At 38.8% G+C, this 25,837-nt stretch overlaps 1 protein-coding gene across 1 annotated transcript in view; it reads left to right on the top strand.

The window, feature by feature from the left end:
- The window catches only part of NAA16 (N-alpha-acetyltransferase 16, NatA auxiliary subunit), a 77,272-nt gene extending 54,556 nt beyond the window's left edge, over positions 1-22,716 (top strand). The window contains exons 10-20 of the mRNA XM_086481979.1: positions 8,985-9,057; positions 9,288-9,457; positions 9,827-9,979; positions 11,895-12,023; positions 12,584-12,797; positions 15,551-15,744; positions 16,471-16,579; positions 17,081-17,179; positions 17,770-17,913; positions 20,588-20,685; positions 20,949-22,716. Of these exons, the coding sequence (XP_086338105.1) occupies positions 8,985-9,057; positions 9,288-9,457; positions 9,827-9,979; positions 11,895-12,023; positions 12,584-12,797; positions 15,551-15,744; positions 16,471-16,579; positions 17,081-17,179; positions 17,770-17,913; positions 20,588-20,685; positions 20,949-21,149 (1,584 nt within the window). The 3' untranslated portion in view covers positions 21,150-22,716. The remainder of the gene's footprint in view (positions 1-8,984; positions 9,058-9,287; positions 9,458-9,826; positions 9,980-11,894; positions 12,024-12,583; positions 12,798-15,550; positions 15,745-16,470; positions 16,580-17,080; positions 17,180-17,769; positions 17,914-20,587; positions 20,686-20,948) is intronic.
- The last annotated feature ends 3,121 nt before the right edge of the window (positions 22,717-25,837 follow it).

Below are 25,837 nucleotides of genomic sequence, written 5' to 3'. Positions count from 1 at the left end.
CGTGTGTCTTTCTCATCCATCACAAGTAGTCAAGAAACCCTTTTCAGGGAGGCTGTGAAGGTGCATCTGTGAGCAAAGGGAATTTTGAAACAGAATTACTCAAGAAATATTACTTTAGAAGATGTTCTTGTTTGTGCCATCACTCTATCAGAGCTTTTCTGGTGTTAAGCTGGTTCTGGAGAAGGTTGTTTAGAATGGTGTGGCGAGCATAGCCTCAAAAGAAAAGCAAGGAACCAACTCTTTGTAGTGTTCCTCTTCATTATTTTGCGTGTTCAGCACCCCACCTTTCAGCGCTCTTGGCTGGTGTGGGGGGTGTGTGTGTGTGTGAATGATTTCCACTGTCTCAGAAATGGACTGATAATGGAGACAACTCAAGAAAGGGTGGTTTAGTACTGTTACTGTGTGCCGCAGACAGCTGCAAGCCCTGTTCGAAATGATGTCATCAAAGGCCTTCTCCAGAACTCTGAGCAGGCAGCTGCTTTCTCGTTTTTTTTTCTGTCTTAACTTATTTGATACTAAGTTCATAAATATTTTTCAGGGTCCATTGATACCACTTCTGCACATTGTAAGCACCTTCTTATCTCTCTCTTAGATAACATCTCATCGTAGCGAAGACTTCAAGTATTGACGTAGTACTCTTACGGACTGTTTTTATTGTTGCTTCTCCATTTCCCATGAGGCATTTAGAGTATTGCTTCAGGGTATGTACTGGATACTTCTTTCTGTCTTGTGAAAGATACTCCTAATAATTTGGCCACAAGGACTTTATCTGTTAATGACAACATCATTTTCTTCTGGCCCAAGCAAAACACTGCTGTCAAAAGGCTTAGTTTGTCATTTGGTCTTTATGTAGCCCATCTCTTCTAGATGATGAGGACTGTTTCAAAGTTGCACAACAGTAATTTCCTTTGGGTACTCTGTAGCAAAACAATTTGCAAATGGTTTCTAGATATTTTGAGAAGTACAACTATTTTTCAATTTCTTGCACAGATGTAAGGATTCTTGCCAAGTCTAGTGGATGCCTCTTCTGCTGTGCTAGGAAAGTGGTGTCAAACTCAGCTACACCCCATTCTCCTGAATAAAGAATACTATTCTTACTCAGGGAACCAGAAAGCTTTGTTCAAGTGCCACTACTTGCAATACTGATGATGGGAAATGCGGTCAAAATTGAATTGTACTTTGAGAAGAAAACAAAGGAATTGATTTATTCAGCTTTGAGACATACTCTTCTGCTATTGAAGTAGAGTTTTTGCGTATTCAGGAGTTGGTTTTTCAAATAAGTACTTGTCTGATTCAGAGATGTTTGATTTGTTGGTGGCAAATCATGTGGTATTTCAGGATCGCTTTCTGTGACCTGTAGGGCCACTGTTGTTATCACCTGCAAGAAACTTTTTTTTTTTGGGAAATAAACTACTGTGGAGATTTCTCTGTTTAAGAAGAAAGGTTGTTCACTTCCAAGTTTCAAGAACAGATAGCATAACATTTTTTTGAAGGGCAAGAACACATGCTCTTCTCTTTTTCTTTTTTTTTGTATACATCCTTTCACTTTAAGGGAAATGCAATGTTGCCTTTGCAGGTTTTTCCAGTCCTTCTCCCACTCTAGATCTTCAGAACCAGCTGAGAAATCAAGCTTCCCAGTGGTGAAGACCACCCATGTTGATGCTTTGAGTCATAAGAAAAGCGGCTGTTTGACATCTGAGCCAAAATGTCAGATTCCAGAATTGAGAACATCTGCCTTAAAAACATCCTATTTAATTTCCAGCACAGAAGACCTTCATCTGAGCAAGTTCATGAAGGGTCTGTCCCCTTCTACCTGCTGTTTTCCTCTTTTGTTGGCCTTTGTGCAGCAGACATCTTTTTGCTAGAACAGTGGAAGTGCTTTATCAATATAAGAGAAGATGTTTCTGTGAAATTACTCCCTTATTTTGAAGGAGGGAGAAAAGTTTGGCAGCAACCCATCCACCTCCTCAGGAAGGGCTACAGTTACCTTTAAATTTTCTGCAAAGTGAAATTCAGAAAGCTAACGCTGCATGTGACAGCTGCCCCTGAAATGAGGGGAGTGCCTGTATAGGATATGTCTGATACTTGTGCCCAAGTACAGTTAGTGTTTGAACTCTCAGGCTTCTGACTGTTTGGAAGATTACTGCTTGGTAATACAAAGGCAGTTCTGATTCCTGGATGTTACAGGTCTTCCTGCAATCAAAGGGTTTAAGTACTGTTTCAGGATTGGGTGTCTAAAAGGAGGTGTGTGTTTGGGCACACCTGTGTTTCTGTACATGGGGAATGAAAGCAGCCACAACTTCAGCTCTTTTTTTTTTTTCTGGTCTAAGTACTGATATTACATGGCTTTTGAATATAGAATGATCCTTCTATGTCATCCTTCTAATTTAGTTCAAGAGCTTTGAGACAGATGAATCAGAGTAGGTGAGCTTCTTATGAAATTTCATTCTTTTTTTTTATACCTATCTGCTGTAATTACTAAATAAATACACAGAAGTTTCTGAAGAGAAGCCTCATTGGGTTAAGTTCTGGAAACTGAAGAACGGTTGGCTAATTTTTCTCCTGTAGCCCTTTGTGGAAGGTTATGAAAAGGATTAGCTACGATATTCCCATATGGAAAAGTTTCCAACTCTGTCATGGGGGCTTCGAACTTGTAGCATTGAATTCTGTTTGAAGAGCAAAGTACAATCTGAGACACTGAAACTTCAGAAGCTTGTAGATCTGACACTGAGGTGAGGTTGGATTCTTTCTGAGATGGCAACATCCTTGTGTTAAAGATGCCAGTTACTGTTTTGGAATGGGTAGCAGTGGACTGTGCAGCTGCTTGAAGGAGAAGAAAAAGTTACTGTCACTAAAGTAACTGAATAATTAAAATTACTCTGAATGCAGTACAGAACTGTGAATAGCTAGTCTTCAGAAATTTTCATTCTCTTAAAAAAAAAAATTATGCAAATACTTAGCTTCCGCTATGGGTGATTATTGGTCATTCCATAAGGAAATGGTCAATATGGCTTTCTAAAGTGTCAGCCTCCTACTGTGTGGCAATTCCAAGTGATCCATTTGGTGCATGATGATTCCGGGCCATTTTAGTGATTTAAATGTCACTCTGCACGTATTTGTGCCAAGTAATGTGCAATCTTGTTCCTATCTGCTGTCTTTTTTTACCCTTCCCCACTGTTCTGTATCCTTTTCATTGCCGATGGTGTTCAAGGCAAGATAATGTACCCCTTGCCTGTCTCAGTAGTGTAAATATGTGTAAAATAGTATAATATGATGATGGTATAATACGGCAATGAGAGAATGACTGGATGGATAGATGAAAGGAGAGCAGTGAACGTTGGGACGTTGTCTGCCTTGACTTCAGCAAGGCTTTTGATACAGTCTCCCATCACATCCTCGGGCAAGCTTAGGAAGTGTGGGTTAGATGAATGGACAGGGAGGTAGATTGGAAATTGGCTGAAAGATAGATTGCAGAGGGTTGTGGTCAGTGGCAAAGAGTCTAGTTGAAGGCCTGTAACTAATGGTGTTCCCCAGGGGTCAGTACTGGGTCCAGTCCTGTTAAAGATACTCATCAGTGACCTGGGATGAAGGGACAGAGTGCAGCCTCGGCGAGTTTGCTGATGGCACAAAACTGGGAGGAGTGGCTGACACACCAGAGGCCTGTGCTGCCATTCAGTGAGACCTGGACAGGCTGGAGAGCTGGGTGGAGAGGAACCTGATGAGGTTCAATACGGGCAAGTGTAAGGTCCTGCACTTGGGGAGGAATAACCCCATGCACCAGTACAGGCTGGGGGTTGACCTGCCGGGGGGGCAGCTCCGCAGAGAAGGACTTGGGAGTCCTGATGGACAGCAAGTTACTTATGATCCAGCAATGTGCCCTTGTGGCCAAGAAGGCCAATGGCATCCTGGGGTGCATTAAGAAGAGTGTGGCCAGCAGGTCGAGGGAGGTTATTTTCCCCCTCTACTCTGCCCTGGTGAGGCCCCATCTGGAGTGCTGTGTCCAGTTCTGGGCCCCCCAGTTCAAGAACAACAGGGAGCTACTGAAGAGGGTTCAGTGGAGGGCTATGAAGATGATGAGGGGACTGGAGCATCTCCCCTATGAGGAAAGGCTGAGAGACCTGGGGCTCTTTAGCCTGGAGAAGAGAAGGCTGAGAGGGGACCTTATCAACACTTACAAATATCTAAAGGGTGGGTGCCAAGGAGGGGGCCAGGCTCTCTTCAGTGGTGCCCAGTGACAGGACAAGGGGCAACTGGCACAAACTGGAGCACAGGAAGTTATGCTTGAACATGAGGAAAAACTTCTTTACTCCGAGAGTGGCAGAGCACTGGAACAGGCTGCCCAGAGAGGTTGTGGAGTCTCCTTCCCTGGAGATATTCAAAACCCATCTGGACGTGATCCTGTGTGACCTGTTCTAGGTGAACCTGCTCTAGCAGGGGGTGTTGGACTAGATGATATCTAGAGGTCCCTTCCAACCCATACCATTCTGTGATTCTGTGAGATTTCTAACAGTTAAATCTTTTTATAAAAGCACATACTAGAGCACATCTTTTTAAAGTATTTCTGGGATTTGCCTGAAGATTCTTCTTCTGGCCTGCATGATTTGTAGGATTCTCTAATGCACAACTAAATTTACTTAAGACTACCATTGCATCTATGTCTGCAGGTCAGTAGCATATTTTCTCATTTGGTCAGCTTTATAGATGCACCTTGAAACTTTATATCTCAGTAGCAGTGTTCAAGCTTTCTGTTTTGGTAGAGAACAGTGCAGATAATACTAAGCAGGTTCTCAGGAATTCAAAACACAAGGACTCAAACTTATGGATTGCTTCTGAAGCTGTCTACAGTAGCATTTAGTCTGTTTGGGCACTGGAAGTGCTGGTAGCTTCCTACTGATTTATAATGGTAGCAACTGAAAAAAAAATACCTAAACGTAGTGAATATAATGAATAAATTAACAAGCTGAATCCTTTAAAAATAAAAAAATACTATTGACGCAGTTTAAGTCTGACTTTGTAGTACATTACAATATTTCTGTAGGATTGGTATTGGTAATCCAGTTCCTTGCAGTTGTTTTATTGAAGAAGGAAATATAGTGTTAGTGTTTTGAAGGTTATCGTTGAAACAGAGGTCTATTATAAAATGTTTTGCCCAACTGCTGTAATAATAGGATTATACAATCAAGTTAGCAATTTAACTTCCTAGTAATGAACTAGAGAGTTTGAGACTTCGAAAAATTTGCATCCCTGCTTTGTGCTAGTGGGCTGTTGATTTCATTTTCCATTACATATTTCACCTCACCTTTCTTATATATGTTTCTTAAAAGACTTTCCATATTGCTTTTCTCTTTACTTTTATTACTTTATCATTCCATTCAACTTATTTCCTACATGGCGTATGGAAAAAGAAAAGAATCAAACTAGAATTTAGGCTACTGTAGCCCTCATGTCCCATTTTGGACTCCAATATTATTGTTCTTATCTTTGATAGTCCTCTTTTGCGCTTTGTCATTGTAATAGCTGCAAGTGATGATAAAAGAATTCTAACTATCAACAGTTTACCTGGAAAACAATAACTTTTCCTTAGGCCATCCCTTACAAAGAGGATGCAAAGGTCTTCTCAGTATAATCAGATAAGTAAAAACTAATGCTCACAGGAAAAAGTAATTCACAATTGGTGTTCAAGTGAATTGTGTTCCTGTTGCTTACAGTTTAAAAAGAAATTAAAATGTGTATGCATGATATTTATTCCAGTCTCAGTTTGTATTTCTCTAATACTACTTTGAAAACATTTACTTAAAGTTTACTCACAAAGCCATCCTTCCCAGTGGAAATAAACTGCACATGAATGGAGAAAAAAGACCATTCTGGCCTTTGTGGAGTCTTTTCTTCAAGTAGTACCCAGTGTGGAAGATGCTTTGTTGCCTGTAAAGGTTATTATACTTGACAAGAATCTGTACTGATTTGAATGTGTGCAATCTTGATCTTTAATAAGGTATAGGAGGGAAAAACAAGCACTTCACTTCTCTGTGCTAATTCCCCTTCTTGGATTCATGCTGCTTACATTATTGTTCTTTTATAATGAAATTGAAGTTGTAGGTAGTGACCTATGAAAAGGATTTGGGTTAGGATTTTGATTATTTAAGAGGCTTTTGAAACTGATGGCCCCAGTTCTGGAATTTACCCCATTCTTATCATAACAAAACCTGAGATTTGTTGATGACTTCAGTTATGCTTTTGTAATACCTCAAGCTTTTTCAGATTCATGGCAAGGGAATAACTGTAACTTTTTTTTGCCTTAGAATAATACCATTTGAAATTAACTCATGGTCAGTATTATGGTATTTCCAGATACCTCAGCCTGATTTTTAAAAATTGCAAAATGATCTTTATGAAGAATGCTGTCGTGTTTGGAAGTAGTAAAATAATATTGCCTTTAGGATGACAGTGGTGCGTTAGAATACAGATAAAAGATGGTAGTAAATCCAAGAGACAGATTTTACTACTAGATTGAAATTAATACACACACAGAGAAATCAGGGTTCATATTTCCAGATCATTTGTTGGCCAAAGCAGCACATGGACTGGAATTATTTTCCTAAATTACTGGAAGGAGACTGAAGAATAGTCGTAAAAAGAGAAGAAAAAGATTCTGAATAGTCATGAGAAACAGATGCTGTCATTTTCATCAGGAATGTCTGCAATAACTGAACTACTGGATTTGCATTATTTTTTGTAGCTGTTGCTTTCGCTGAATACTTGTTTCCAAATATATTGTTCAAAGTAGTTTTCAGAATGACCATTCCAGTGTAGTTTCTTGGACTGTAGAAGCCAAAACCACTGCAGAGTTCTGAATTTGGAAGAACTTAGCATCTTCTAAAACATGGTACAGTTTGGTATTCTCAGTCACCTCAAAAATCAGAGGATTTGATTTCACTGTTGCTGTAAGCTGATTGAAGACTCTGCTGCTAGGAAGAGACGCTTCCTCGCTGCCCTGGGTCTGTCAACTGCCTGCTTCCCCTCATGATGGAGCTAGTAAGTGGGCATCTGTATGCTGAGGTGGAGCAGGGAGTAAATCACTTGTAACCCTGGGTACAGCCACTTGCACTGACCCAAAGCAGGGACCAGGCATGTCTGGCTCAGAGGTGGTGGCACAATACTTTTTGGTGGTAGCATGGTCTTTGTCCAGCCGTGAAGCCATACTCCCAAGTGTGCAGCAGTGGAAAAAACTATGTGTGGAACTCCGTGTGCAGGAGTGGAAAAAATTGTATGTGGGGTTTGGGGGGGGGGTGTGTGTGTTTATTAAAGGAAGGAAGGGGCCTTTCTCCCTTTGCACACAACTCACTGGCAGTCTAGCAAAGCTGGCTGGTCTCAATGGAATTTGAGCTTACGAGCAGCCAGATGAGAACAACTTTGGGGATACTTTGAGGTTGCAGTGAAAAGCAGCAAGGAAATAGCACTATGTTGCACATATACACTGCAAGCCTGATGCACATATACACTGAAGCAGATGCTTACTTCTGCATTTGAACTCATTTTCGAGAAGAGAATCTTCAAAGATTTTTCTGAGGTTGTTGAAGGTTTATTTTAGCAAATAGGTGTCTGAGGCCAGGGAACGGCTTAATGCATTTATTTGCCTTTGACTGTTTAGTTGTGACTTCTTTACATTCCTTTATCGCTCTGTTGTTACTCGAAGTCTAGTAACATTGTAGCATATTTGGGATTTTGCTACAAGAAACCATTTCTTACAAGACTTGCCCAGAGCTTTCCAGAGTGTGTAGGTGTTTATGTGTCTTATTACACTTTTGAGACATTTACTGGCTGTGTATGACTTGAGTGTGTCACCTTCTCTGCTGTCTTTGAAACAAAATGTTTGGCATTTCTTGCCTATAGTGCTGAATTAGGTTAAATAAAGTAGTAGCCTTCGGGTTGTATACTTTTGATCTTCTAGAACAAGGTTTATTCCCTTCCCCTCCTCTCCCAAAGTGTATCTTGAAGTGAATGCATGCTTTGTCAAATCATGCTTTTTTAAATTTTGCTATCTTGCAATGGTATTTCTATAGTTTACTCTTGCAATTAAGTTTGGGGTTTTTTAATAATCTTTTAATCATTGAAGTTGTAGGGTTTTACCATCTATAGGTTTCACCTGGTTGGTGAATGTAGCCATTATCCTGCTATGCTTGCAGTCAGATCTTAAGTCCCTTCTGAGTTTTGGGTGTATATATGTAGATCATATTTCTTTCTTTGGTATTGTTCTTGTTCCTTAAGAGGCTGGTTACTTGCTGGATATGGCAGGCACGTTTAGAATGTAGCTACAAAACAGGTTAAGCATTTCATAAAATGCTTAGAAATACAATGTGGCACTTGTGAGTCACAGACCTGGTATTGGAGTAGTTCTTTGTCATGAAAAGCACAATTACTAACAATAATATTGTTGATGAGGTCTGATTTCAGAAAGTATTAGCTTCAGATCCATCCATATATATGTTTCTATGTAAAAAGAAACAGCCTGTATTCTAGGCAACAATACCTTTTTAACGACAAAAATCTTTAATAGTACGTATCAGCCTGCCAGAAAACGATGGAAGTTTCTTCTGTATCTTCACTGTTATGGGAAGTTCATGCAGAGTCTTTTCCAAAGCCACCTTTCTTCAGTTAGCTCAGTTTGGGCACTTAAACTGATAGCATAAATAAAAATTGCAAAGTACAACTTAAAGGATACTAATCAAATGTACTTGATCACTTTCTGCTGTAAGCTGCCAAAGATTACACCTGTTTCCCTGCTGTATCACCAGTTAAAATGAGTGATCAAAGATGGCTTGTGAAAGGTGAAGTAAACTATTTGAAGGATATGTCCATTTTTTTTCCAAATTAAGTAATTACTTTAGTATAGTTTCTGTAATGTTGCCCAAGTATTTTTTCAATATGCTTATTCATACAAACACGATAGTAAAGCGTAATTTAAGTTGGTATTCTTTTATATGCAGGTTTCTACAATCCAAGAACTTGTTACTGGTTATGAAGCCTCTTTGAAAACTTGTGACCTTTTTAGTACATGTGGTAAGTTTCTGTGGTCTTGTATTAATTACACTGTAATTGCTAATACTGTTTATGATCAAGAACTACTGAAGTGCTGATACTTTTTGCAAGAAAATAGTTGTAATACTTTCTAGTAATTGAATGCATTACAGGAAGTATTTGCTGAGTTTGCCAGGCTTTATTTTTTGTTAGTTTTTCAAATGCGGTCTTCAACTGTACTGGTTACTGTAACTTTTTCCATTTTGTTTCAGAAAATGGAGAGAAAGAGCCCCCAACGACACTGCTTTGGGTTCGCTATTTCCTGGCACAGCACTTTGACAAACTTGGCCAGTGTTCCTTGGCCTTGGATTACATTAATGCTGCAATTGCAAGCACTCCAACATTAATAGAACTGTTCTATTTAAAAGCAAAAATTTACAAGGTAAAAAGTTAATTTGGACATATGGAGTACATAGTTTATATAAAAAAAAAACCCAACCCATCAAACTGGTGTGAATGTGTGCATAATATTTCAGTCAGGAATGGTTACAGATGTTGGTTTTCATGTGTGTTTCTTTTTGGGCACTGTTCTGTTAGGAAGAAAATGAAAACCTTTTTGTTTAGTTTTTGCAAAGCAAGTCACAACTTACAGCAAATTGTCATTCTGAAAACATCTGGGGGTGGGGTGGCAGCAAACAATAATACTGCCTTTTGTTATTTCTGAGGGAGAAATACAAGTAACTACAGATTTCAGGAGTTGGTCAGTAGCAGGCTTATACTGAAAGTTAACTGTTTAGTTTCACCCTAACAGCATGTAGGTAACCTCAAGGAAGCTGCCAAATGGATGGATGAAGCACAGTCTTTGGATACTGCAGACAGATTTATCAATTCTAAATGCGCTAAATACATGCTGCGAGCAAATATGGTGAAGGATGCAGAGGAGATGTGCTCTAAATTCACGAGGGTGAGTGTATTGCTTTAATGAAGAGGGGTTTTGTTTGCCTCTGGCATTTTTTTTTCGCTTGTGTAACTTGACCAAAATGAAAAAAAATTTATTAGTGTCCATTTTTAAGATAATGATCTTACTTAGTTGTAAATAACTATGGAATCACAGAACAGTTGGGGTCAGAAGTGACCTTAAATATCATCTAGTTGAACCCATCTGCTGTGGGCTGGGGCATCTTTCACTAGACCAGGTTGCTCAGAGACCTGCCCAGCCTGACCTTGAGCACTTTTAGTGATGGGACAGTACAGCTTCTCTGGGCACCCTGTTCCAGTGCCTCACCATCCTCACTGTAAAAATATTATTTTTTGAGTCCAATGTAAACCTACCCTTTTTCAGTTTAAAACAGTTACCCCTTGCCCTGTCACTACAGGCCCTGGTGAAAAGTCTCTCTCCGTCTTTCTTACAAGTCCCCTTTATATATTGAAAGGCTGCAATAAGGTCTCCAGGCTGAACAACCCCAACTCTCTCAGCCTTTCTTCACAGCAGACGTGTTCCAACCCTCTGACTTTTTTTTACGGCCCTCCTTTGGACCTGTTCTAACAGGCCCATGTCCCTGTTGAGCTGGGGGCCCCAGCTCTGGATGCAGTACTCCAGGTGTATAGACCCAGTAAATACTAGAAGAAATGGTTGTTCACAGGTGGTTGTCCGGAACTATTTTTTTATTGCCATACTTCCAAGTACCTCTCTGGAAATGTGTCTGATGGATACCTTGTTTGCAAAACTTACTGTTTCCTGGTAATACCATCTGAGCTAACTGCACAGGAATGTGCACTGTATTAATTGTGATTTAGCATTAACATAAATGAATTTGGACTTCAACATTTCATTTCTTTAAGCTAGTACTACAGACAGAAACTTTGTTAAAGCAAATCCTATCCTTAAAACATGGGGTAAGCACTTTAAATTCTATAGTTTTAGATTTTAATTTAGATTAATAATTTAGATTCATAAAGACCAGATTTCCGTATTACTTATGTGACTAAATATAAAGACAGCTACTTGGTGGGAGTTTCTGGAGCACACAAATGAATCATGCTCTTTAATTCTTCTTAATTTTATGTGTGAAAACACTTTAGCTTTCTAGACGTTTCTAGGAATGATTGAAAATTTAATACTGAAACTCATCATGTATGCTTGTTGGAAGTGTTAGAGCAAGAAATACAGAACTCTAGCATAGATACCTGTTGTAAGATAGGCTAAATCTGATCAATAATTAAATCTTGTGAGTTGGACTGGGTTTCCTTTCTTGTATAAAGACTGTTCTGAAAATTTGTTGGTTAGCATTTGTGATACGTGCAACATGCTTCCAGTTTGCTTGCTCTTAATCTAGAGCATTGAAACTGTAAAGAATAAATACTAGGGTTTTTTTTCTTGTAAAAGTATGGTGTCTAAAACTAACTTTGTTTATTTAGACTAAGAAGTTGTAGTATGAACAATTATTCTTACATGATAAAGCAGTAAGTGTATTAGTGGACTTTTGGATTAGTAGATGCCAATTACCTGACAGGTGAAAAAAACAAGGAAAATTATTTGCTGTGAATGTTAAGATCTTTAAAAATAGTGTTGTTTTCTGCCCCCAAACTGTAAAAGTAAGACTGTGTATACAAGCATGAGTTAACCTTAAAATCTGCTGAGACACTAATCTTATTCAGATATTTTTTTTAAGTAACTGAAATCTATTCCTTTTTATCTTGGGGAGCACAGGGTATTACAAGTGTTATTCTTGGTTGCTGGGTGATTATATCAATTTTCTATTGTATTCCAAGTAATTGAAGGATCGATTATTTCCTACTAATGGCCTGAAACTAGCTGTAGTTGAAAGAAGCAGCTGGTAAATTATAATAGCAAAAAGTGATAATGACATTTATTTCAGGAAGGAACTTCTGCTATGGAAAACCTAAATGAGATGCAGTGTATGTGGTTCCAGACTGAATGTGCCGCTGCTTATCAGAGGCTAGGGAAGTATGGTGATGCCTTGAAGAAATGCCACGAAGTAGAAAGGGTGAGTAAGTGCAAACACCATCAATTTCTTTCCCAATATTTCTCACACACTAATGAAGATATCTGCTGATGTAATCAGCATGGTTTTCTTTGTGTATGAAGTATCTAGTATAATCATTTTAAAAGACGGGTTAATAGTTGATGATTTACTGTAATAGGTAAGGTGTCATCCCTAGCTATTTTGTGAAAAATAATTATTTGAAGTTAAAAGGATTTAAAATAAAATACCGTGTTTCCTAACTGTACAACTATTTGTACATTAACTTTGTGCTGTCTTTTGCCAATTGTTTTTTTAACCAGAACAATCACATTTGAGTTGGCTTTTAAAGAGTACCTTATCACATTACAGTTTTTATTAACAAAATGAGGTTTTTCTGGGTGAGATTTTTTGCTGCTCACTGGTTCTCTTGGATAGTCACTATTATAAGTATATTTCTATGCCTGTTAAATATTGCCTGTGAATAGTATCAGTTGTAACTTTATTCACCTCCATCTAATTAAAAAACTAGACTAAGCAAGGGAAGTGCATAAGAGTTGTGTGTGTGTTCTTTTTTCTTGAAGCATTTTTTTGAGATAACAGATGATCAATTTGACTTCCACACATACTGCATGAGAAAGATGACTCTTCGTGCCTATGTAGACCTTTTGAGATTAGAAGATGTGCTCAGGAAACATGCCTTCTACTTCAAGGCTGCTCGGTCAGCAATTGAAATCTACTTGAAGCTCCATGATAACCCTCTTACCAATGAAAGCAAAGAACAAGAAGTGAATTCAGGTATCTAGACCATAATGGAGTCCCATATGTGTATGACACATGTAAAAGCTTATTAAGCTAAGTTAGATGCTATAGAATAAATGAGTGGTAACATACATGAGTTTTTCCTCTCTTCTGTCTCCATTTGATAACTGAAAAGAGATCATAGATAATGTGCCACAGCTTTCTGCCTCTCTGTTCTCTTCTCATCGTATTGTAAAACTAGTATGTGAATCAACCTAGCTATAGTTGTAGTACTTGGGGAGGAGTGCCATTTCAGAATATTAAGAGGAAAAATCAAATTCAGTTCAGCCATGTATTAATTTAAACAAAAGATAAATGTCATTAACAGGTGAATTTATGAAACAATGGATAGATTCTGTGGGAAAGCAATCTGAATTGTAAGAATGTGATTTTGATCTAGTGTATTTAATGTATTACATAGTAATACTAGTTAACACTGCATTACATTTTATCATTTTTCACATAGCTTCAGGACCAAAGAATACATGAATAAGTGTGTAGTAGCAAAACTAATGCATTTAGGAAACAATCTTAAACAATTGTTAAATGGGAAGCAGACTTTCTTAGGAAACCAGTGGGGTGTAGTTTGGAAGTCTGAGGATTCAGTGACAAACGAGTTAGGAGGTTTTTTCCTTTTAAGATAAATAGTTGCTTCTCCTTTTTGTAGAATTGCAGCTACTGTAAGTGCTGCAGTGGCATTTGACTAAAGGGTCAAAATTAATGTCTTGCGAAGGGAATAATATTTTGACATGGGAGAAAGTTATACTAAACCAAAAATGCCACTTAGTATTGCTGATACGATCTTATCTTTCAGAGGCGAAGAATAACACTTTCCATATCTGCCTATGTATAATGAAGGACATATAAAAAAAGGCGCCGTTCAACTTGCATCTTTTTTTTCTCCAGTTTTGTTTCTGTATAGAATGTAAGATAAGTGTGTGACAGAGGATCTTGATAGCGATATCTCATAGAAACTAAGGTGGGGAAGAGTCTAGGAAGTCATGTTAGTTCATTTGGTTGCCGTGCATTGGGATTCAGTAGGCTCATCCACAGGGGAAGACAGCACTGTATGAATGGGGTAAAAAAGAACGCTTGCTTCTCCTAGGTTCCCTATCTCAGAACAGTTGCTGGCCCCAGCAGAGTGTGATGCCATAGCCACAAAAAAGATGTGTTGGTCCCTCAGTGGCCCACTCTTCTATTCCTTTCCACATTATAAGCACAAATCCCATTTTCAGTGAAACACCACAGAAAACAAAGTGGAAACTACAGTATTATTTTGGCTAAATAGGTCAGGTCAATGGGACAGCAGGGAAGGAAAGAGAAGGGTGAACAGAAAGGCTGAAGGCTCCTCATTTCTATGTGAACCTATAGGAAACCATGTTTTGTGTACTGTTTTTCATGCAACTGTTAAACTTCCTTGGTTTGTCTAAATGCTAGTCCAGTCTAAAAATCTGAGCACAGCAAGCAGCCTAAAGATTTGTATAATGGTCCTGCTAATGTGTTCCAGAATATTTTACCTCTCCTCATCCCAAGCAGTGTCACTTGTTGCTTGCATTCATTTAGCTATCCCATGGCATTTCACAGAATGGTAGGGATTGGAAGGAACCTCTAGAGATTATCTAGTCCAACCCCACTGCTAGAGCAGGTTTACTTAGAGCAGGTTGCCAGGGAATGAGACTCCACAACACCTCTGGGCAGCCTGTTCCAGTGCTCTGCCACCTTCAATGTAAAGAAGTTTTTCCTCATGTTCAGGCGGAATTTCCTGTGCTTCAGTCTGTGCCAGTTGCCCCTTGTCCTGTCACTGGGCACCACTGAACCTGGCCCCATCCTTTTGGCACCTCCCCTTTAGATATTTATAAGCATTGACAAGGTCCCCTCTTAGTCTTCTCTTCTCCAGGCTAAAGAGCCCCAAGTCCCTCAGCCTTTCCTCATAGGGGAGATGCTCCAGTCCCCTCATCATCTTCATAGCCCTCCACTGTACCCTCTCCAGTAGCTCCCTGTCCTTCTTGAACTGGGGAGCCCAGAACTGGACACAGCACTCCAGACGGGACTTCATCAGGGCAGAGTAGAGGGGGAGGAGAACCTCCCTTGACCTGCTGGCCACACTCTTCTTAATGCACCCCAGGATACCATTGGCCTTCTTGGCCACAAGAGCACATTGCTGGCTCATGGGAACTTGCCATCCACCAGAACTCCCAGGTCCTTCTCTGCAGAGCTGCTCCCCAGCAGGTTGACCCCCAGCATTTGCAGAAAATCAATGCAATTATCATGGCTGTGTGTAGTTCAGACACTTTAATGAAAGATAACAAGCTTGTTTTGAGATGGAGTCTAACTCTGTCTGGATGATTCTAGTTAAGATTAGAAGGAAGCTGAACTACAGTTAATATAGGAGCTTAGTATTACACTTGAAAACTGTTGTCCATTTTCTAAGGTAAAACCTGTCATAGATGCAACAACTTAATGTAGTTAACCTTTGAAATAGTTGAGGTTTCTATAACAACTATGTAAGAGAAAATATTGAGGGATCAAGTGTAGTGTTATGCTGTAGTTGGTAATCCAGTAGTAATGTTAAGACTATACAGTGATGATAGTCTAGCAAATGCTGATATTTATGGAAATTGCTGTAAAAGTATGTCATTTTGATAGCAGGGAGGAGTGTAGTGGCATGTCTGTGTGATGTTTGAGAGAAAGAAGATTTTTTATTAAGTATCTGTTGATGTAAGTTACCTGTTTGTTACCTTAATCTGTAGAAAATCTCTCAGCCAAAGAATTGAAGAAAATGCTTAGTAAGCAAAGAAGAGCACAGAAGAAAGCAAAACTTGAAGAGGAAAGAAAACATGCAGAAAGAGAGCGACAACAGAAAAATCAAAAGAAAAAGCGAGATGAAGAGGAGGAGGAAACGAGTGGACCCAGGGAAGAGCTAGTTCCTGAAAAACTGGAAAGGGTTAGCATGGTCTTTCTGTTAAATTTGTGTGGCTGTCATAAGAAGCCTTATAATATGGGATTGCTATCAGGTTCTTCTAAAACATCCAGGGGTTTTTATAAAATTATTTTTGCATGCAAAGATACTCTTTTGTAGTCTATCTCTGTTTACACTAAAGAAAAGTAGTATTTTTCTCTAGTAAAAAAGTTCTGTATTAACATTATTACTGTCTTTAAATTTGGGGTTTTTGAACAGTAGACATCCTTCATTAAAATAGGTACTGAACAAAAAGGTGGTTCTTGCCTGAAGAACTCTGGTTTTCATACAGTGAATAGAGAGAAACTAACAGAAATGTGGTTGCAGTTCACAGCATTTGAAGACATGAGCCAGTATTTTTCTAAGCACAAAGAACCATCTCCTTTATCACAAGAAGCTTAAACTTATGAAGTTACTAAGGTGGTTGTACTTAATTGTTTCCTAAATGCTAAATTACAACACGGAGTACATCACATAAGCAGTGCCACAGTTAGCAATGATGTTGTCTTCAACATGAAATCATGAGTAATCACCTGTAAAGCTTACTGTTCAAATAAAAATGTTGTGGTTCAGTTTAATCCAGAAAGCTGTCTACAGTTCACCTTTGGCCTCTGATTATTTAAATGCTCCCAATACCAAGGACCATTTCTGTTGGGTTTGATTTGACATTTATTTTAAGCTTTAAATTTCACTTTATTTTTATTACAACAGGTAGAAAATCCCCTAGAAGAAGCCATTAAGTTCCTTATACCACTTAAGAATCTTATTGGAGATGACATAGAAACACATTTATTAGCATTTGAAATATACTTTAGAAAAGGTAAAGTACTGCATAATTTCATTTTTGCTCTACAAAATTTTAACCCTTTGCTGCAGCCTATGTTATCTGAGTGTAGCCTAAAATGGTCTGGAATAGGTATTTGCTGAACTGAAGCTGGGGGTTGCATCATATCCAGTAATAACAAGGGAAATGGCATTTTTGTTTAGCCACCCTTAAACAAAACAGCTGAGAGCAAAATAAGTTGTAATGTATATACTAATAAATGCTGTAGACAGATACTTTCAGTGTGATCTTTAATAATCTAGGGGGAAAAGCCAAATGGATAGTAATTTTATCTGGGCAGTGTTGCCAGAGTTCAAGCAGCAGGCATTTGTATTTTATTAAGCAATTTGGATGGAAAAAATAAATCTCCTTTCTAATTCCATGTGGGCATTGATGTTTCTAATGTTTGTACTAGGCTTACTAAAGAAAACAGTAGTTGATATAAAAAGTTCTATATTCTTAATCTTGGTATGTTTTTGTTTTTTCTCCTTCCCACAGGAAAGTTTCTGTTAATGTTACAGTCTGTCAAAAGAGCTTTTGCTATCAACAGTAATAACCCATGGCTACATGAGTGCTTGATTAAATTCTCTAAAGCTGGTATGTGTGTAGGAAGTAATGAGTGTATTTATAAAGATACAGGAAGTTATATTGTACAAGGACATAACTACATATTTTTGTGATGTATACATTCTCTTGAAACTGATAGGAAGGAAAAATAAAAATAAATTGTGTGTTTTCCATGGTAATACCCAAGAAAACACCGGTTGAGCTATGCAGGGTATAGTGTATGTATTGTATCATATTCCTTCCTCTATTAATCCACTAGGTGGACCAAATAACTCATTTTGGCTAGATTTCAGAGGAGTAGGTGTTCCAAAGATCCTGAAAATTCTTTAGTTTTAAGAAAAAGTGGCAGATATGGGAGAGATATCGTGACTGAAGCAAAGTATGTGTTGTGAACCTGCAGCAGCAAGTTTGCATGGCAGAGCACCCTTCATGAATGTTTCATCTATAAATGCATTAGTAATGGTTGTGTTGACCTGTTTTGAACTGAAACTTGTATTTCATTCTGTGCCCAAATTTTAAAAATGGGAATTTTAGCACTAATGTTTATGGCTTCACACTGTGTTCTACAGTTCCTTAAACAGCTTTTTTTGCTTCTCTCCCTCTTACCTTCCCCTTTCTAGTATCTGACCATAGTAACCTCCCAGAAATTGTGAGCAAGGTCCTAACTCAAGAAATGCAGAAAATCTTTGTTAATAAAAACTTGGAAAGTTTTAATGAAGAATTTCTCAAACACAATGCTACCTCCATTCAGCACCAGCTGTCAGGTTTGTTTACCTTTTTAATGCTCTTCAAAACGAGATTATATATGTGATTCAAATCCAGAATCTTTATCTGTGGTCCTTAATTCGTACCTAAATTTCAGTGAGTCAGATATTCACATCTTTACATTGGTTTTGTTCTGCCTGCTTTTACTGTGTAAAAATCCAAACCTCATTCCCCTTATTAGATGCATAAAGAACGTGCTTCTTCCCTCCAAAAAGTGCAATCACAGCACCAGAGATACTAGAGTATGGAATCAATGTCATCCCTCCTGTTGCAGCTTTAGTTTTGAAGTTATTAGAGGAAAAAAAGATACAGCAAAGCATCCTATATATTAGCAGTGCTTTTCCCTGTTTTCTTATCAGCTGGAACGTCTCTATCATAGCTTTGTCACGTAGCAACAGCATCAATAAAAATATCATGACGAACTTGTTATGCTACTTTTGTTTTTCTCCTTCATGGTCAACAATGAAAGTGTTGAAATATGACACTTATTTGTGTAGAAAAGCTACAAGTAGCTCTTGGAGTTAAGTCAAAGGAAGTTATAATTTAAATTTGCCACGTCTGCTGAGCACAGAAAGTTTTGCAATAAAAATTGGTGTTACCCAAGATGCCTAGTAGAGGAGAAAACAAAACACGTCTCCAGCAGTTAGGAAGCAAAAATAAATGTAGATTTATCAGGCATTTAAAGTACTTAAACCAGTACTAACCTCACCTAGTTTGTTAAAGTTGCCCAGGGTCTGTCCAAAATCACTGGAGAAAGTTAGCTTCAGAGGGTTGTTCATCTCTCCTAAAGGAAGGCCAGGTAACTTGCCCCAAACTTAGAGGCCATTGAAAGATCCCTGTTTCAGGATGGCATCTTGAGAGAAACACTTGCACCCTTTTCCTGAGAGCATACTTAAGATCTGGGAAGTCAAGTACAGATATCTCAGCAGGCAGTTGTTTTCCGATACTTCCAGATGTTTTCTTTCACTCCTGTTGTTGGGCGTCTACCTGGATGTCTTCCAGGTTGTACTTACTGGTCCTCCATTGTTATGGAAAATGGTCCAGTTACTTTGTCATAGTAACTGTACAGGCTAAGACTGTCCTGCTCCTGAGTTTGGCTTCACACTGTCTATGGTTTAATGCATTTGAGAAGAACCCAAGCTAGATCACTGACAGTGGTGGCACCTGTGTTAGAGAGATGTCAGGGACCCCTTTGAAGAAGGTGAGGCTGTTCTCATTCAGTGGAGGTGGGGGGCTTAAAAGTGTAAAATCCCCTTAGGCTAGATAACTGATCCAACAGTATCAGATTACAGGCAGTGAGAACAAATGTGGGATTAGGATTTTGAAGTGAAATCAGGAGTGAACTAAGGGTAGACATGTCCTTGATAGCTTCAGGTCTTTGCCTGTGTGTCAGTCTGCTGTTTGTGCTGGAACAGGTCTGAAGCAATTGATTTACCTACAGTACAATTTATAACTTCTTAAACTGCCATCTTGAATTCAAGTTTGAAAATGTAAAGGTCTGAAAGACCTAAACCTTGAGTCTGAGAATAAAAAAAGTATTTTCTTAGTTTAAAATTATTACTAGTAAAAAAGAAGTAAGCAAAATTTTAATCCCTCTTCAATTTCTGTAACATAGCCTCCCTGATTTTAAACAAATGTAACTAGGTTAAGTTTAAGGGTTTTTTTTTGACAATGATGACTCAAACCCTAATATATTCAGTCTAGCAATTTAATTTCTGAAACCCTCTGGATACAAAAAGCAGTAAGAACTAGAAAACTTACTTCAATTAGGAAAACAAGTTTGATAACTAGGGAGGTGAGTTGAGCAAGAGGAGACAAAAGTCAGGTGTGGGCTTTTAACTTTTTCAGTAAAATGGTTTCTTAAGCTTTTTGTTCTTCATAGCAGATTATGTAGTGAGGTGTGTCTGGACTTTGTATTTGGGAAGAGTAAAGTATATGAAATGCCTATGTGTTCATTAAGATGAGGTTTTAAATTAAGGCAGTTACGATAGGAGAAGCAACACGGTATTTTGCAGAGATGCCCAGACCGGTTTCAACAAACTAACTGTGGTCCAAGAAGCTGTGTAGTTACATCAGTGCAGTATCTCCTCACCAGTGTTGGCTAGTCCAGGCAAAGCACCAAACTTGCGTTACACTTGCCTTGCACCTGAGCAGTTTCACTCAGCTCCAGGTTCGTAGCCCCCTTGGTCTTACTTTCTTCCATACGGCCATATTCTGGTCTAAATTTCTGGACTCTGTTCCACAGTTGCGCAGTAACTGTACTGTTCACTTACCTGCAGTACTTTTCAAAAGAATTCAGAGTATCTCTGAGAAAATGTCTTTTACTCACTTCTGCATTTGTAGGGTGGATCTCATTTAGCCTGCGGATTTGAAGGGCGTCATCATCAATGTGCCCTTTATGTGTATTTCTTGAATGGTAGGTCTTCAGTGAAGTGAGGCGTTTCACTTTTGCAGAAGCAGATCTCCTGTGTTACTCAATCCTTACGCTTCTAATAAATTTCAAAATAGCTTTAGTTTCACTAGTTTTAAGTTATTGAAGTATTTGTGTTACTAAAACTAGTGAGAAGTCCTGATTCACATTGATTTATAAGTTCAGATTCTGTGTGTCTGTATATGCAGTATTGCTTTTAGGAACACCGTTGTCTAAATGTTGTGTTCTTTTTTTATCCTAAGGTGCAAAGATGATGTATTTCCTGGACAAATCAAGACAAGAAAAAGCAATTGCTGTTGCTACTAGATTGGATAAAAACATGAGAGACAAAAATGTGAAGGTAAAAGATACAGTATTTAAAGGCAAAAAAATGTGTGGGATCTTAAATAGCAGATACTTAACTGCAGGATAATGTATATGCTTCATATATCATGATAAATTAGTATTATTTGAAAGAATGACGTTTCAGACCTTTTCCCCTAAGTAACTATAAGATATGTGAATACCAACAGAGAACCTGTTTGCTCAGATTGTTTAACAGTGCATCTTAGTGATAAAACAATTGCAAGTCATGTTTATTAACTGTTACTTTTGTTTCTTTAGACATTAACAAAGGTTTTTGAGGCGCTGCTTGATGGCAGTTTTGGAAGCTGCCACACTCAATGTGAAGAATATCAAGCAGCATGTCATAAACTGTTTCCTTTTACGTCTGCCTTTATGCCTGCCACAAATGAGGACGATAGCAGCATTGCATCTGTGAATCATACAGCCATTAACCATGATTTGCTGTCTAACGAAATCTGAAGCAGTGTGTGCAAGCCCGCGTGTGTGTATACCTATGTGCACACGTGTATTCAAAACTCTGACTCTCATTACATGCTGGCTGGATACAGATCAGGGTTACTTTTCCAGGTTGTATTTTAATATCTTTAACAGGTATAAAACAAAGTATTTGGATAGTCCTATGAAATGGAGTATGCTATTAGGTTTTTTTCTCCCGACAAAACCTGCCAATATTTATGTAAACATTATCCTTAATCAGCATTTTTCGTGTTTATACTTGTACAGTTTTAAGTCTTTTAATAATCCATCAGCCCTCCCTCACAAAAAATATGGATGTTAAAGACTGCTTTCACTTAAGTGTCGTTACATATGCAGATAAATGTGATCATATCTTGTTAATAAATTATCATTTGAGCGTTTTTAGCAGATCAAGACTGAAGTGCTGCTTGAATTGCCCTCTTCGTCTTTTACTGTTCTTTAGGGTTTTTTCTGGGTTTGAATTTTTTTCTTTTTTAATTTTATTTTTATCTTTGGTCAGTTTGGTTTCTTTTGAACGTGACAATGAAAGCATTGGGGGTTTGCATGTTTTCGTCAGGTGTGTGTCTTATATGGAACCAGTGTTGATGGATATGAAGATTAGGCTTGTGTAAAAACACTTAAGGTTTTTTGAAAACTATTCTATCTACCTTGTGTTCCATAGCTATTGTTTTCTTAAGTTTATTGTCAGTTTAACACTTTTGAGTTTGAATACCCTGAAGCAATTCCCTGTGAAAACACAACGAATTTGATACTGTTGTTTGTCCTTTGTTCCATCTTCCCCTTCCTCCTCTTCCTTCTGGTTTCTCCCCATCTGTTCACCTATTGACACTTAATTTGAAAAAGCTGCTCCAATTTTGAGCAAATGCAGAAGGTACAGTAATGGGGAATACAGTTCTTCTCTAGATCATAAAAATTCACTGGTAAGTTTACTGTATTACCTCCATTAAAAGTCTTAGTTGTGCACTTATGGCCAATACCCCAGTACTTCTCATGCCTAAGTACTATTGCTTTAGGTGCTGCAAAGCAAATAGTATGCGAGGAGTATGTTTTACACTTAAAAAATGTTAAAGGGAGCACAAAGAGGCTGACTACAAATCATAATGAACCTTTTTCTTACTTTGTATTCTGGTGCATTAACTATTAAATATACAACACATCAAATGGAAGTCTGAATCTAATATACCTATTTAAAGCATAGTATTGCTGGAAAAATGGCTACATATGACAGCTTTACATTCTATAAGAACTGCTATCAAAACATAACTATACTGTGGCTTGTACAGAAACTGTTTTCTGGAAACTGTAATGGAATCATTCAATCTCGGTTTGTTTTTATTTCACTGCAATGTAAATAATTTCAGTAATATTAACTAGCCCCTCAAAGGCAAATATAAGTTCATGAAGAGGGGATTTTATTAAGACAAATAAACTGTTCTAATTAAAATTCTCCTTTGTGTGTCATCTGTTTAGACTCAAAATTGTTGAATGGAAAACTCACTGTAAAATATTGCCAACATATGTTATGCTGTAATAAATTATTTTGTACACACTTGCCTTTGGTTCGGAATTTTTGCGTATTTATGGACATCAAACTTCAGCCCATCGCACTCATTAAGTTTTTTTCTATTTGGTTGCAACGCTCACTGGTTTAATGTGAACTCTTAAATAGTTAAGAAAAAAAAATCACTATTTAGCAGAGTCATGTAACAGACTACCCTGAGAAATATGGCAAGACAGTTTTGTGTTGTGTGTTCATGACTGTGGAGCAACTTGCTCAAAGATGTCTTGAGCAGGGAGCTGTAGTTGACCATAACGGGGTGGGTTTGGTGCAGCAGTACCCCAGAAACACTTCAAGGTGAAGACGAGTAGTAGTACAGTGGTCTTCTGTCTCTTAGAGTGATCACACTTACATTACTAGAGATTTAATCCAGGCCTTCAAAAGAAGGCAGCGGCACTACAGATAGAGCTGCTAATCCAGTCTTCTGGTATCTGTTTAGCTTGATCTTTAAATCACACTTGAGCAAAAATACCTGGGGTATCTTTTCAGCAGTTTATTCCTTGAGAAAATGGTTGAATAGTTTTGATTTCAGGAACTCTCTTGAGAATTCTGAAAATAGAAAAATTGAATCTTCTGTCACCCAGTGTGTGGTTGGTTTTCTCTTAGAACTGCTGGAGGCGTAAGCGGCTGCATTTTCACCAGGGCTGCGACCACAGGTGTGAACTGCTTGGGCTAATAGATGCTTGGCAGCCCTGTAGGCCATTGCGGAGAGCGAGTAGGGTGGTATGGGAAGGATAACAAAAATAACGGAGAACAGCAGATGTGAAGGAAAGGTGTTTTTCTTTAAACTATTCTGAAAAGTTTGGGTGTCTTTTCAGTAACTTGAATTAGAAAAGGCATTGAACTTAGCAGATGTGCTAAGCAGTCCCAGAGGAAGTACACTATAATCCGTAAATGCTGACAGTGTTTACATCTCATAGAATGGGTTCTTCACATTTCAGTGTTTAAAATACATCAGCTGGCCTAGCTCACTCTTTCATACTGTTTCTCATTCTTGTTTTCTTCCTCACTTTCTTGCCTTTTTTTTCCCCTCCATGCAATTTGTCATCTCAAAAACAATTTAATCCACTTTGACAGTCACTTGTAGTTGTTCTTGTTCCATCCTCCAGTCCTTGAACTTCTTTCCTCCTCTAGCAGATGTGACATCCCAGGAGGTAGCGTCTCTTTTCTTGCCAGTCCACTGGCATCAGAATAACTGCTCAGCTGCATCAAGAATTTGTGGGCAGTCCAGTTTGAGTCAGCTTGTGGGGGTGGCTGAGGTTGAGGAGCCTCACCTCTCCTTTGCCCCAGCACAGTCACACCCTATACCTGATCTCGGGTCTCAAATCTGAGACTGGCTATCTTCTCACAAATGAGGCGAGCTGAAAACGTCCTAGGCTGAGACTAGGGTATTTCCTGTTTTCGGCACTACGTGTTCTGTTGACCCACAGGAAGGTGGAAGGAGTGACCGATTTATGCCACGCATCTCCTTTCTTCTGTTACTCTGGCCTGGCCTCAGTTAGTGCCAAAAGAACACGGCAGCCATTTCATCAGGGCCTGAGTGAGTTGCTTTAAGATGCTTCTGTGGCCACCCACAAGCAGACACGTGTCAATGAAGCTATTAATACGTGGCGTATTTCAACTGGAGACAGTTTTTGGGGTGAGGACTGGTGAAGTTTTGTTGATTATAGCAGTGGTTCTGCTAAGAAAAAGTGACTGGTGTAGGAAGCGAAGCTGTAATCACCTGTGGCTAGAGCTATAGTGAAGTCGTGGAAACTCATTCCTGATTCAAACCTGTGAAGTCCAGAAATTGTGAAGGACCAAGACAAATTCCAGCTCTTGTAATGTGCTTGAGTGGTTTTACCCTTTTTTGTTTGTTTCTTTGTTGTTAACAAAAAGAAGCCTTTGACTAATCAAGGAAATCGTACTGTTTTATAGGCCAGATTTAATAGATTAAGAAGAAACATCTTTTAATCAATGTATCACAATTTTTTTGATCAGTTGTTTTTATCAATACCATATTCAAATGCTTCACAATCTTGTGATGCGTTCTCACGACCTCCTTCAAATTTAATCTTTGTTGCAGATGGGCATGGGGTGACATGTGCCCCAACAACCTGCAGGTATCTTAAGATGGGATTTGCTGCCCAGGCAGAAGGAAAACATGCAGGGGCAGCAGCAGCCTAGCAAAAGGCTGCCTGCAGGATGCAGGACCTTGCTTACCTCAGCATGCTTGGCAGCATTAGGTAGTTCAGGGCGTTGTTTAGTGAAGAGCTGATTCAGCTTGCTGAACTGACAGAAATGATTCACTGTATTTCTTGACTGGTGTAATTTCTGGTGGTTAGTGAAAGGCATTCATCAGAGGATCGCCAGAACTAGTGCAGGGGAAGCAGCAGCAGAACAATCTGGGACAGGCCAGCTCATCTGCAGTTCCAATGGGAGCGTGTCCCTGGGGAGCGTATGCGCCTCTTCTTGGGCTTCCCGTCTGAGGCTGCAGGTGTGAATGAAAAGGGGTCAGTTCATGGATTTTCCACTAGAGGGGAGCCTTGCATCCAGAATATTTTCATGGTAACCAGAGGCTGCAGTCTTGTTTATTTTCAGGTGTTTTCTGGTTTTGTAGTAAGAGCACAGGAAAATGCCCATCTTCTTATTTCTTTCAGGCAGTGGAGAGAGGTCATCGGTGTTTTCTATGTGCTTAAATGGCTGATTCATTTGTATATTTGTGTATTTATAGCTTTATATATATATAACAACCCAGTTGTCTGTAGGCATTGATTTGGGGATCTGAAGTTGATAGCGTGGTTGCTTGGGCTTATTTCATACCAGCTGAGAACAGAGACACTGGGAAAGGGACTGGCCTTTTGGGAGATCCTTTGTCATACGCGGAAAGCATCGGTCAACCCAGTCCCTGCCTTACTCTCCTCAGGCTGTGGAAGAGAGGCAGAACGTATGGCCTTGAACATGAGTCTTCGCTACAGTTAATTTATCATAGACTAAATACGCTGTCTGTTCACCACTCAGACTTTGCCGCTTAAACATATTTCAAGTCTAGACAAAGTATTTGAGAATGTGCTGTTAACGCTTAAGAGGAGGTTTGGGTTTTGAGAGGTTCCTAGAGGTATTTTAGGTATGC

The sequence above is a fragment of the Leptosomus discolor genome, chromosome 1, assembly GCF_034619465.1.
Source record: "Leptosomus discolor isolate bLepDis1 chromosome 1, bLepDis1.hap2, whole genome shotgun sequence".
Classification (NCBI taxonomy): Eukaryota; Metazoa; Chordata; class Aves; order Leptosomiformes; family Leptosomidae; genus Leptosomus; species Leptosomus discolor.
Note: the sequence above shows the minus strand (reverse complement) of the source record. Positions and strands in the feature narration are given on the sequence as shown.